The sequence below is a fragment of the Triturus cristatus genome, chromosome 2_2, assembly GCF_964204655.1.
Source record: "Triturus cristatus chromosome 2_2, aTriCri1.1, whole genome shotgun sequence".
Taxonomy (NCBI): Eukaryota; Metazoa; Chordata; class Amphibia; order Caudata; family Salamandridae; genus Triturus; species Triturus cristatus.
The window spans coordinates 720066214-720080361 of NC_140582.1; the positions used below are offsets into that span (position 1 = coordinate 720066214).

A 14148-nucleotide genomic window follows, 5' to 3' on the forward strand; every position below is an offset into this window, starting at 1 on the left:
ATACAAACAGATAAACTCTAACGTCCCGTAAGAATGGTAGTAAGTACATACGTCTACTCCAGATACTAGTGGTTAGAGCAGAGGTACTCACAAACTTTCTGTCGGGGGCCAAAATTACAGTGTGGTTAGTGGCCGAGGGCTGCACTGGTAGGGGTGGAGTCAGTGGGGGCGGGATCAGTGGGGGGCGGAGCTAGAGTAAAAAAAAACCTTTCAAAACATGTCTCCCTCTCTCCGTCTCCCTCCCTCTCTGTCCCCCTCCCCCTCTCTCCTTCTCCCTCCCCCTCTCTCTCTCCCTCTCTCTCCCTCTCCGTCTCCCTCTCCGTCTCCCTCCCTCTCCGTCTCCCTCCCTCTCCGTCTCCCTCCCTCTCCCCGTCTCCCTCCCTCTCCCCGTCTCCCTCTCCCTCCCTCTCCCCGTCTCCCTCCCTCTCCGTCTCCCTCCCTCTCCGTCTCCCTCTCTCTCTCCGTTTCCCTCTCTCTCTGTCTCCCTCCCTCCCTCCCTCTCTGTCCCCCTCCCCCTCTCTCCCTCTCCCTCCCTCTCTCTCTCTCTCCCTCTCTCTCCCCCTCCCTCCCCCTCCGTCTCCCTCCCTCTCCCCGTCTCCCTCCCTCTCCCCGTCTCCCTCCCTCTCCCCGTCTCCCTCTCCCTCCCTCTCCCCGTCTTCCTCTCTCTCCGTCTCCCTCTCTCTCTCCGTCTCCCTCTCTCTCTCTTTCTCCCTCTCTCTCCCTCCCCCTCCCTCCCCCTCTCCCTCTCTCTCCGTCTCCCTCCCTCTCCATCTCCCTCCCTCTCCCCGTCTCCCTCCCTCTCCGTCTCCCTCTCTCTCCATCTCCCTCTCTCTCTCCGTCTCCCTCTCTCTCTCCGTCTCCCTCTCTCTCTCCGTCTCCCTCTCTCTCTCCGTCTCCCTCTCTCTCTCCGTCTCCCTCTCTCTCTCCGTCTCCCTCCCTGTCTCTCCCCCTCTCTCTCCCCCTCTCTCTCCCCCTCTCTCTCTCCCTCTCTCTCCTCCTCCCTCCCCCTCTCCCTCTCTCCCCATCTCCCTCCCTCTCCGTATCCCTCCCTCTCCCCGTCTCCCTCTTTCTCCCCGTCTCCCTCTTTCTCTCCGTCTCCCTCTTTCTCTCCGTCTCCCTCTTTCTCTCCGTCTCCCTCTTTCTCTCCGTCTCCGTCTCCCTCTTTCTCTCCGTCTCCCTCTTTCTCTCCGTCTCCCTCTCTCTCTGTCTCCCTCTCTCTCTGTCTCCCTCCCTCCCTCCCTCCCTGTCTCCCTCCCTCCCTGTCTCCCTCCCTCTCTCCCCCCCTCTCTCTCCCTCTTTCTCCCCCTCCCTCTCCGTCTCCCTCCCTCCCTCTCCGTCTCCCTCCCTCTCCCGTCTCCTTCTCTCTCTGTCTCCCTCTCTCTCTCCGTCTCCCTCTCTCTCTCTCTGCATCTCCCTCTCTCTCTCCGTCTCCCTCTCTCTCTCCGTCTCCCTCCCTCTCTCTGTCTCCCTCTCTCTCTGTCTCCCTCTCTCTCTGTCTCCCTCTCTCTCTGTCTCCCTCTCTCTCTGTCTCCCTCTCTCTCTGTCTCCCTCTCTCTCTGTCTCCCTCTCTCTCTGTCTCCCTCTCTCTCTGTCTCCCTCCCTCTCTGTCTCCCTCCCTCTCTGTCTCCCTCCCTCTCCGTCTGTCTCTTTGCCTCTGTCTGTCCCTGTCTCTGCCTATCTGTCTGTCCCTGTGTCTGTTAGTCTCTATCTCTATCTGTCTCTGTCTCTCCCTACTGCCCTCTGTCACCCTCTGTCCCCTTACCCGACTCTCACACCCTGCTGTTCTCTTGTCATTCTTTGTCACCCCCCCCCTCCCCTCCGAATTATTAAAGCTGCTGTCACCACAGATTTTAGACGAATCTCATTGTGTTTTAAAAAAAAATATTCTTAAAACTGCGTTTGGGCAAATTCCACCGGTTCCTAACATGAGACTGCAGTGCTGCGGGAGAGTGTGAGATTTGTCCAAGATCACACTGTTTCCTAGGATCGCCATTGGAACGCCTATCTCTTGATTTCATTTTACACCGTTTTGTCACTATATCACAACGTTCACCCCAAACAGGCGATTTATTTACTTTACCTTATAAACTTTTCTTATTGTGTGACTCGGATTTGCAGATAAGAAGACAAAGGCGCCCACAGACACATTTACAATCCCTGGGGATTGCATTCTTTCTGTGATGCTTTTAGAATTCTCCACCGCAGAGTGGATGGTAAACTAGCTGGAGGAAGAGACTTCACAGGTCTTTAAGAGACCATTTGCATGATAACGAGGCTTTGTTGTATTTCACCTCTTAGCGCCCCAGCAGCTCCACTCGGACTATCGCTTGAATCCCCGTTAAAAAAACCAAACACCGGTACGATATCTGCAAGGTCCGCGGGCCACCAAGAAAGGCTTGCCGGGCCGCCAAGAAAGGCTTGCCGGGCCGCTAGCGGCCCGCGGGCCGTACTATGAGTACCCCTGGGTTAGAGTAACATAAATACAAGTTGCAAATTCACTTAAGATTACATTTTAAGAAGCGGTCAGCTGCTCAAGGCGCTACAAGGTTAGCTCAGCGTGTTGAGAGCGTGCTGCAACGAATGTGCGTGGTGCCGGTGGGATCACCGGCCAACATCTCACCACTTAGATAAACAGTATAAAAAAAAGCTCTGGCAGGTAACAATAAATGAAATATACAGCTATATTGGAAGAAGGTGTCACCCCCGTGCTTGGATGCAGGTGCCACCCCCGCCCTCACTCTTGGTTTTAATGTCTCCACCCTCTGTGCTTTTAACCTCAGTGTCCACACCTTTCTCTCTTAGACTTCACTGTGCTCCTTCACTTCCCAATTGATGTTTTTAGTCTGTGTGAGTTAATTAACTCAGCCTAGCCAGTCATGAGAACCATTATCCACAACAATATTTGTGATGTCACACTCAAAAGTGCTTTCCAGGACCGTGAATTATTTATTCACTAGCTGCAGCCTGTTGTTTCTCTGAAAGATCCAAACGCCAAGAAGCGTATGGATAGCTGCATTGATTTGCTTTATTTTACCCACATTGCTGTTTACAGTGTAATGCAGGAAGGGTGGTTCAGGGAGGAACGGTGGAAACGGAGAGAATGACGGAAAAAGGCTTAATAAGGAAGGCACAAAAGGGATTGTTTATAGAATAAACACTGCATAAAGCATTTACAATGCAATATGGCATTGACAATGCCTTTTATGTATGTGTTAAGAAAACCTGCAAAGTACAAAGTGCTTGTTTAAGTGCACCACTTGCAGGTTTTCAATAACACATAAATAAAAGGCAGGGTCATTTGCAATGTCAATAGCTCAAACTCTTGCAAATGCGAGACCTATTGCATTGCAAATGCTTGTTTGACATGGTCACCCCAATTTTTGCCTGGTGCTTGATGCAATCTTGACAACAGTGCAATGGGTCCCTGCTATCCAGGTCCCCAGTGCCAGATCTATTTCCCTATAACTGTACAATTGTTCCCCAAATTGGCAATATCTTTAGCACCCTCTGTAAGTCCTTAGTAAAGGTTACCCATGCTACCTGGGCAAGTAGACTAAAGCGGGTTCTTAAGGGCTGCAGTGTGCATTTTGCCACCTTAAGTGACCCCTAACCACACTCTTGCAAACTGCCATTGCGGGCTGTGTGACATAGTGCAGAGAAAAGTGAAGACACAACAGCGTACCTCCTGTGTGCCATTCCTGCAGACACTGCATATAACATAAGTAAGTCACCCCTACCGAAAGCCTTACAGCCCTAAGGCAGAGTGCATTACATTCCATGCAAGGACATATCTGCATGAGCAGATATACCCCTGTGATGTCCATGTCGATTCTTGGACATTGCTAGTGAACAGGGAAGCCATCTTGAGTATATATACTGGGCATGGTGAGTACTAGTTACCCAGCTACACGATGGCTTCACTGAAACTAAAGCTGTTTGTTATCAAACATCTTGTACTAATACATTTTATTAATACATTCACCCAAAGCACACCTTAGAGGTGTCCCCTAAAAAGCTACCAACCTCTTGTTTACTGGCTTACTGGTGTAGACCAGCCTGCCTCCACAGACAGATTTCTGACCCCCTACAGGTGAGATCCCACACAGGACAGAAACAATGTCTGCTCTGCCAAGCGGTGTTATCACTTCCTCCAAGCAGGTTGACCAAGTAATCAGCATATCAAGGCAGGAGGCTACAAAGCCCTTTGCTATCTTTGATATGTGACTCAGGCTTGCCCCTGACGGGAAATGCTACCTCCTGCCCCAGACCCATTTGGCACCAGGTCAAGCGGGAAAATTAGCTAGTCAGGAGGTGTGTTCCCTAACAGGCTAGATCCACCCCTAAGGTGGGCTACCTGATGTGAAAACAAAAACTAGAATTCCTCTATCTTGATTTTTGGTGGAATTAGGCTCACTGGGTCAGGGTGATGCCTACTTCCCAAAGGAAGTGGTCATATAGGGAGTGTACTCACCCTAAAGGTAAGTAGCCCATTGGCTACTACCTGTCACTCCCCTTAACACCCTAAATTGAGGATTTATGAGGCACCCCTGGTGCCAGGAACTTGGATCCAAAGGATCCAGAAGAAGGGGGCAAAGAAGAGCTGCGAGAAAACAAGAACTGAAGACTTCTGTGGACTTTTGGTGCCAAACCTTGCCTGCACCGGTCTCGGCAATTGTGACCAAATGACTCGTGCTGCAGCTGAGCATCTGCCAAGAACCCCAGTAGACTACCAGCCCTTTCCACATTGCCAGCAATCTCCCTTGGAGTAGAGGAGGTTTTCCCTTGCAGTCTGCAGGCACCGAAGAAGCGTCCAGTTCAGCGTCTTGCCGCTCCCCAGCCAGTCCGACACAGTAGCCACCCAGGAAGAGGTACCTGTGCTCCCGAAAGTCAAATCTTTCCCCCCACCGAGTGAGAGGACCCCATGACTGACCGGAGCAGCACAGCACCAATACAGGGGGTACCGGACCCATTGCAGCAGTCAAGGCCTATTTAAGTCCAGTCAGGACTCTAACAGCACTGAGACGAGCATCCATTAAGGTTCATAAGCACCTCAGAGACCAACTTCCAGAGTGGCCCAGCTACCCTGATTTCTGCACCCTCAATTGGTGAGACCGACAACCGCAAGGGCCTTAGACAAACAGAGCTCAGACGACCTATCCACTCTGCACCAGAGCGTCCCAGCCTAGGTATCCGAAAGCCAGCTTGCTTCCAGGACCCTTGTGACCCGAGCCCCCCCTTTGGAGCTCCCAGAATTGTCCCCCTCTGCAGCCTCTTTTTAGAGGCCTCCTTTTTTCCACCAACGTAGTTCGCAAAGCTACCAACACGGCCAGCACCTCTGCACCCCGATGCCCCAGGGCAGGTAATGAGTAACTGCTGGTGGTACTTTGGGCCTTGGCCCCTTACAACCCAAGTACAGAAGGAGACCCCAGAAACCGCCAGTAAAAAACTGTATGCAACATATGCTTTTTTCCCATAGGAGAGCATTGCTGTGTAAAGATGCATTTAAGTGACCATTTTACTTTCCTGTAAAAATCGATATTTAAAAAAGTACTTCCTTGATAGCGATAGTTCTTGGTATGAAAATGTACATTAAAATACAAGCTATTTTTCGAAATCTTTCCCAATTTATTCTTGAGTGTATTGCCTCTGTGAGTACAACAATTGCTTAGCACTACCCTCTGATAAGCCTAAACTGCTCACCTGCACTAGTACAAGGGAGCATTGAGTGTTATAATGTTTGCATCTGTAAACCAATAAGGGTTGCCTGGACTCTCTGCACAGTGTACCTCGTTTTGGCCCACTACATAGAGAGCCAGTTTCCTACAACGTGTAGGTATTTTGGGGGAGTAAACAACATTACTAAGACTCTTGTTCATAAATACACCGAAATGTTCTATGTGCACCACCCTGTAAACACAACCTTGTAAGTTTAGAGAATAGCACATGTATACCATCCAACTCAATGTTTTTAGAATATAGTTATACATATTGATTCCCATTATCTGTTGAGCATGATTTTATGTCGTCAGCGACTAAAAAGATATGTTTTTGTATTTAAGTGATCAAGATGATAAGCAGCTCTGTACTGGCTCCAGTATTTCTACTGCGAGGAATCGTCTTGGACGAACTGTGGACAACAGCCTTCTCTCAACATCTCGTGCTCCACCAGTGTCTTCCAGAAAAACTCCAGCACTGCGCCGGCTGCCATCTCTCACCTCAGACCCACTAAGATCAAAGACCCCCAATGTTTACAGCGATGAAGTGTTAAGGGGCACAAAACTGTGAGCCATGATCATTTATCATCACATTGAAAGTAATGTGCTGTCTTCAAATATAGGTCTATAACAATAATTTGACAGGTCTTACTTTATGAAATCATGGTGACTTCTTGCACGTGGAATGTACAGATGGCATTTTTCCTTGTTTTGATTGCTGAATTGTCACAAGCTTGCATTAAGGGCTTAAATTGTTTAACTGATTTTACACTCACAGTACACAGATTTTGAAACATAGCCCACATATCATTGGTCTGAAATAGTTTTAGAGAAATACCCCATGAAGGTTAGGGCAAGGATTGGAAGTCTTTCATCTCAAAATTGATGGTTCTAATGGGACCTGCTTTTCACTATCAGTGATGGTAATTTAGCAAACAGCAGACAGTGCACCTCGTTCTCCTCATGCCTTATGGATTCACCTTACTTTAAATGTCATTGTTCAAAGTGCCTACTTCATTTAAAAAAACTCACAAAAAAGCTCTTTTCAAAGACACGCTTTTTGAATCCGGAAGGCCAGTGAGTTTAAGACTGTTAGGAAGTCCTAACTCAAATGCACATGTATCATCTGCTGGATTCCATTAAGCTAGGTCTCTTTCGACCTGGGCCCGTGATGACTCATCAGGGCTGTGTTTCTGGATCAATAAATACCTCTGTTGGTCCATCGTGAGGTTAAATGCTGCCTTCGATATGATGAATGATCTCTTGCTGTTAATGAGTCATGCAGATACAGGCAACACCTTGACCAGGATGAGTCATGCGGATATAGAGGCAGCACCTTAACAGGGTCAGATTGACCAAGGCTATGGAAGGATAACATATCTCAGTGAGTTGAGCAATTGCTATTTTAATCCTGGTATGGTCGACTCAGCCTTTCGCTCTTCTGAGGAAGACGAGAGGCAGATTAAATTAGTGGCAATTTTGATTGGCAAATAATATTTGTTACATACAAGTTGTTGTTTATAAAGTCGTATGGCAAATGTACCATAAGATAGCATATTATTATTATTATTATTATTGCAACTGATAACATTACCAACAACAACATAGATTATCATTGTGGTTAATATTACTATTATCATTAATATTATTACATGGTTTGGATTCTTTCTTACTGATTGGTAGGAGACAATGCAAACTGAATGCTAACCAGGTTTAGTGTAGGGACCTTCAGCGTTTTAAACTCTCCCTAGTACACTTTACCACATATCTGCACATTTACTAATCCTCCTCGAAGGATTTTATGATAAACCTAATCCTACTTTGGTGAAATCTAGTTATGCTTTCATGTTAACATCCTTTCTTTTCATACCACACGTTTGGCAGGGTCATGATAGATTTACCTCAATGCAAAAAACATATATTCTTTGACTTTGCTCAATTCAAAATGAGTTGCACACTTTACCCCACTCTTTTTTTTTTTAAAGAATTATTTTTATTAACAGGTTAAAGTCAATCACTGCAGTACATCACATCATAAGGTATCCATAATTACACATGTAGGTTGATACATTCAAGAGTAGCACTATGTTTACATATAGCATTTATGGTGAGTATTGTACTTGTAGGTCTGGCAGTTGGTGGGGTGTACAGATGGATCCTCGATATATATTCCACTCGTTCCAGATGGAAACCCATTTATGGGGACAGCTCCTTGCCAGATACACCATCTTTTCCCTAAACATACACCAGTCCATGTCTCTTTTCCAGGCCTCTTCGGTTGGGCGTGATCAGCTTCCCAGAGTTGTGCAATGTTTCATTTGGCTATCATAAGGCCAAGCATCACCCATGTTTTCTGGGCCCCTTTCAGATCTGTGGGCTCCCACACATTTAACAGGCATCTCTTTGTTTCTAGATGGACAACCTTTGTCAATACGTCACTCATTACTGTGTGAATCTTGCCCCAGTAGCACTGTATGCGGTCACATTCCCATAGTATGTGTAACAATGTAACCGTCTGGCCACACCCCTTTCTACATTCACTCCCCTCTGCTCCTCCCATTTTCACCAGGCAAGGTCCCGTTATGTATACTCTATGGAGTATCTTGAGCTGGATGAGGCGTAGTCTAGCTGAGATGGCTATCTACCTTGGGGAGGCCACTGCCTCTGTCCAGGCGTCATCGTCCAAAATTATCCCGTCCTGTTCCCATTTAACTGTCGTCTGGCGGAGTGGATCCCCAGTGTGGTTGATAAGTTTCTTATATGTTAGTGAGATTGCTTTAGTGGGTAGGAACCCATCTAATAGCCTATCCTCCAATGGGGAGGAGTCTGGGGGCGAATCGCCGCATGGTATGTGCATCTGCAACGCATGGGGAACCTGTAGGTAGCGGAAATATTCGGTATTAGCTAGCTCAAACTCCTGCTGGAGGGACGCAAAGGCTTTAACCTCTCCCCGCACCCAGAGGTCACCTATTTTGGAGATTACAATGAGGTCCACTTTACCCCACTCTTGAAGATCCCCCTGTACCCTGAATACCAATGCAGGTCTCTGTTAGAAATCTATGTGTTTTACTAGCTGAAAATACACTTTTAGAACCCCGAGTCATAGCTGTAACAATCAATTTCTTTTTTTATCTACTCTGGTTGAGGACAATCTTACAATTTATGCACAACAAATTGTAAAAGTTAGCTCAGATGAGTGTTCTTTGTGAGATTTGCTGGTTTGTATCAGTTTCTAGCAATCTCTAACAATCACATTCTTAGAATATCAAGCTAAGAGTGCCTAGATCAGAAAGTGCTAATTGGCTGGTTTTTCTCTTTTCATCAAATATGGATCTCAGCTTAGAGCTAATGGTTCCATGAATTGCAACCTCCTCTTCAATGCCTCAACCAGAAACTAGATTGTTCCAAATGTAGGATTTTGCGGAAAAAACATTTGTTTGAGAGCACCCGCATTTTTGCCTGAAAAATCTGTCTGCTCACCACAGCATCTAGAGATAGTTTGCTCAGCACAGCTGTCCTATTCATATATATCCAATAGCACATTTCATTATTCTGATAGTTGTTAGAAGGTAAGCTCCCTGTGCATCCATAAGCTACTAAACATTAGAAGGTGTTCTTTTTTGGTGAAAAAGTTCTCATGCAGTGTTGATTGTGCATTTGAAAGCAACTGCTTTCTGTATTGAGCAACTAAGTGCACACTGAAATGTAGTATTCCATAGTGGAAAGCTCCAGTGAAACATGACAAAAGATATTCATGAATGAGTAAGGTTACACCTGTCCATGTATGCAATGTTTCTATTTGAGTTGCTAATATGGACTGTTTGTCCAAGTGAGAGCACAATAAGTACAGACATGATTAGGAATGCTTTGTATATGGCCTGTTTTGTCAACTTGTTTTTATTCATTTTAGTTGCACCGGTATGGATCGTTTGTCCTCACCATCTATCCCAACGTCCCGCAACAAGTTACCACCAATCAACGCAGAGACAGTGGAACACCATCTCACATTGCCAGGGGCATGGCCTTCTTCAGTAAGAGTTGAACTTTTGCTACAATAACTAATGCAGAAGGATTGTTGAAAATGAACAATTTCGGAAGAGTGCCAGTGTTTTTTAAAGGTGGCCTCCTGGAGTCCATTATCCAATCGTAACACAGATGAAAGCATTTTGTTTTTAAAGTTCTGTTTATTAAAAAGTTGCGTAATACCCAATTGTAAACAATTACAGATATGCCATAGTCTGGTGGTAGTGGACAGAAGGAACAGTACAGTCTCAATCAACAATGAATTTACATTATCTTACCCCAGTCACACTGGGTGTAGACACCTGTATGTCAAACCCCTCCTACCTCCCGGCCCTGCACCCTTAAGTTCTGTACTTCTTCCATGGGATCCAGATCTTTTCCCATTTTGTGGGATACCCTCTGCTCTGGTAAACTACTTTCTCAGCTCGCTGACATCAATCTAGATCTTTTTTCCAGTCTCTGATCTATCTTTAGGGGATCGGCAGCTGCCCATGTCCTAGCGATGTTCCTTTTTGCCACTCCTGATGCTAGCATTAACCAGGCCTTGGTGTGCTTAGGACAAGTTGTTTCCCCTGTCACTCCCAAAAGGTGCCACCGTGCTTCCGATGGGAATTGAAGACCCACTTCTATAGTGATTATCCAGGTTACTCCAGTCCAGTAACTCTACATTTTGGGGCAGGCCCAGAGAATGTGGAAAAAGGTGCCCAACTCCCTGCAGCTCCTAGCTCATTGGCCAGAGTCACATCAGCTCAGTCGATGTTGGAGTGTCTGGGAGGTGTATGACCTATGAAGGATTCAGAGTTGGAACAGTCTGAACCGTGCTCGTAGAGCACTTTCTCAAGGGCTCTGTATGACGTCAGCCTAGTCGTCGTCCTCCAGTAGTCCAACATCTGTCTCCCATGCCTCCCTCAGGGGGCCCAAAGTATCTGACAAGTTATTCATTATCTTCCGATATGTAAGAGAAATGACCTTGTCTACTAGCAGGTCAAGTAGCAATCTGTCTTCTAATGGGTACCAGTCGGGAAACAGTTCTCCCTCCGGTATGTGGCACCGTAGGGCATGTCTCAAATGCAGATAACAAAACTGTTCTCTGTCAGCCGTCTGATATTCTAACTGCAGGTCTTCAAATTTAATCATTGCCCCCTTTCACGAAACCTCTCCAAGGCGGCCTAAAGCCCTGCAGGCACCCCACTTCATCCAGTAGATCATAGTCCCAAAGTGAGGTTTGTTCCATCAGTTTGGTCTCCCACCCCAGTAGTTTTGTGGGCGTTTGCCATGCCTGTATCACCGTCGATGTGTGCACAGGAAGACGTTTTTTGTGGCCCCTGCAATACAATGCAGCTGGGTAACCTCCATTTCCCATGGTGTGTCGGTCCACCTGGTACGCTCGTTCGGTTTAGGGTGCAAAGACCCAATTATTGATATTAATGAGCTGGGACACCAGATAATAATTCCTGATGTCTTGAACCACCAATTTACCCTCATAGACCCACGCTGCAACTTATGCAATGCAATACCTGGGTTGCCCCCCTCCCATAACAGGGGGCGTAGCTCTCCCTCAATCGCCCGGATGAACGTACTCAAGATCGGATATGGAGTATTCTGGAACACATATAACAATCAAGGGAGAACCATCATCTTGAACAAGGCCATGAGGGTGACGAGGAGCCTCCTCCAATGGTTCATATCCCCTCGTAGCCTCTCCATTGGGAGTGTAAATTCAAAGCGAGGAAGTTCTCCTCCAACTTGATTATCCAAATCCTAATTCGAATTCATCTTTCTGTGTGAAGGCCGCACAGGCTGATACAATGCAAGCTGCCCTCTAGCCAATCAATTAGAGGACTCCCTAAAGAGTTTGAATTTAGCGCAAAAAGTACTGTCCCCCACTCACTGTGCAGGCCATACCTTAGACCTTCTCTTCACCAATGATCCTCTTCTGAAGATGGAAGAATTGCTTCCCGTTACATGGTCTGACCATATGATGGTCCAGTTCAGGTTGAGTCTGAAGTGTGAGTGCAACCCCAGTAGGCCTGTGACAGAGTATAGAAGAAATTGGAAGAAAATTACGCCTCAATCTATGAGGGATGAACTACTTAACTCTTCCCCCATATTGACGGGGAATCCTAACTCGGATACCTCCCTTATTAGTGCATGGATTACGGCAGCCTTAGATAAATCTGCTCCAATTAAATCGTGCAAAGTGGTCAGGAACAAACCATCAGCACCTTGGTTTAACATGGAGCTCCGGACTGAAAAGAGCCGCTGTAAGAGACTCGAGCGAGTCTGGAGGAAGAAATATGAATCTACTGCTAAAGTAGCATATAAGCTAGCCCTAAAAGAATTCCATACTCTTAAACGGAAGGTGATGAGAGAGTATATGGCTAAACAAATCCGGAATGCGGACAATCCAGCCAGAGAGATTTTCAGGATAGCAGAGGGCTTCCTGAAACCTCAGGCTTTAAAGAGCTCTATCCCACCCTCTTTGAACCTCTGTGAGGAATTGGCCGCCTTTTTTCAGGACAAAATTCTGACCATTTATTCCACCTTTCCCACAACTGAAAATCAGGTGATACCTCGAATTAGTACAGCAGATAACTGGTCAACTTTTTGCAGATTTGAGAAGGCAGCCTCTCTGACGGAACTTTTGAAAATTAAGTCTGGCTCTCCCCTTGACCCGTGTCCAGCCAGAATTTTTAAACTTTTAGCACCTCTTCTGAATGACACCTTGAATGCATTGTGGAACTCCTCCTTGGAAACCGGTATCTTTCCATCTGATTGGAAAAAGGCATTGGTCCGCCCCATCCTGAAAAAAGAGGATGCCGACCCCTCGGAGCTGAAACACTTTAGACCTATTTCCCTACTGCCTGCCCCCGCTAAAGTCCTGGAAAAGGAAGTCCAGAGACAACTCTCTGACTTCCTCGAATCTAACAACCATTTACATGACTCACAATCAGGATTTAGGGCCGGCTACAGCACGGAAACCGCCCTACTGGAAGTTTCTGAATCCATACGTGAAACCCTTGATCAGGGTAGCTGTGCTATGCTGGTACTTTTGGACTTATCGGCTGCGTTTGACACGGTCTCCCACAAGATCCTCCTAAATAGACTATCTGGGATAGGAGTGACGGGGACCGTGTTGAGTTGGTTTCAATCTTTCCTGGAAAGTAGGTCTCAACAGGTGGTTTTACACCCACATGTTTCTAGCTCTAGATCTTTGGCGCAAGGGGTGCCACAGGGCTCGGCATTAAGTCCGACGCTCTTTAATGTTTACCTTGCGCCCCTTGCTGAAATCATTGAGAACTGGGGCGTGCGAGTTGTCTCCTATGCTGACGATACACAGCTAATCTTCTCTTTCAAGGAATATGACGACACAGCTTTCACTAACTTCAAACAATGCCTACTAAACATCTCGACCTGGATGACTGAGAATTGTCTTAAACTAAATACTGATAAGACAGAGGTCTTATTTTTTAATCAACCTACCCCTCCACGGGCGGATTTGTGGTGGCCAGCAGAATTGAATCCACCCCCGATACCGGTTCAGGTGGCAAGGAACTTAGGGGGCAGATTTGACTCACAACTGTCTGGCAAGCCCCAAATCACACATATCTCCTCTCTTTGTTTTTGGAGACTGAAAACACTACGAAGATTTCTACGCTTCCTTCCTATGGACTGTAGGAAGGCAGTGGTACATGCCCTCATCACTTCCCAACTTGACTATGCCAACAGTCTGTACATTGGCCTCCCAGATTTCCTAATGAAAAGGCTGCAGCGTATCCAAAACGCTGCGGCCAGACTTTTGAGGAATGTGCCTTTTCGATATCACATTTCTCCGCATTTGGAAAGCCTCCATTGGCTGCCAGTAGCGAAAAGAGTGCAGTTTAAAGCTATCGTGCTGGCTCATAAAGCCTTTAGAGGGGTAGGCCCTCGGTATCTGAAACAAAGACTGCAAAAATATCTTCCACCAAGAACGCTCAGATCCAGCAAACAAAATCTCTTGATTATCCCTAGGTTCAGAAAGTCGAGGACAGGTGGACATGCGTTTTCAGTGAAAACGGCCATGTTATGGAATAATCTTCCTAGCGATCTCAGACTCATTGATAAGGAACTCCCGTTCAGAAAGGCCTTGAAAACCTGGTTATTCAGACTACCTTAGAGATCGGCTCTGGCTGCTCTCCTCTCAATCTCTTGCGCCTGTTGGACATTAGCGCCGGGACACTTCCGTTGGAAGTAGCTGTCGCGCTCTATAAATATAATAATAATAATAATAATAATAAGGGGCGCGATCTCTACAGCCAGGGGAAAAACTAATTATTTATCCCAATTTATCTGGTTGCCCGAATAGCTGCCAAAAGTTCAGAAGATGTGGATGCGTCTATGGACCGTCTGGCAAGGCTTATGTGCATAGAGC

At 46.6% G+C, this 14148-nt stretch overlaps 2 protein-coding genes across 4 annotated transcripts in view; one reads left to right on the forward strand and one right to left on the reverse strand.

Annotated features, from left to right (window-relative positions):
- Positions 1-14148, forward strand: part of FAM149A (family with sequence similarity 149 member A) — a 539436-nt gene that overhangs the window by 495487 nt on the left and 29801 nt on the right. For both annotated transcript variants that reach the window (XM_085641973.1, XM_085641974.1), the window contains exons 10-11: positions 6060-6281; positions 9625-9745. In XM_085641973.1, coding sequence (XP_085498099.1) covers positions 6060-6281; positions 9625-9745 — 343 coding nt within the window. The remainder of the gene's footprint in view (positions 1-6059; positions 6282-9624; positions 9746-14148) is intronic.
- LOC146862707 (uncharacterized) overlaps positions 1-14148 on the reverse strand; it is a 228024-nt gene that overhangs the window by 197791 nt on the left and 16085 nt on the right. The window lies entirely within an intron of this gene.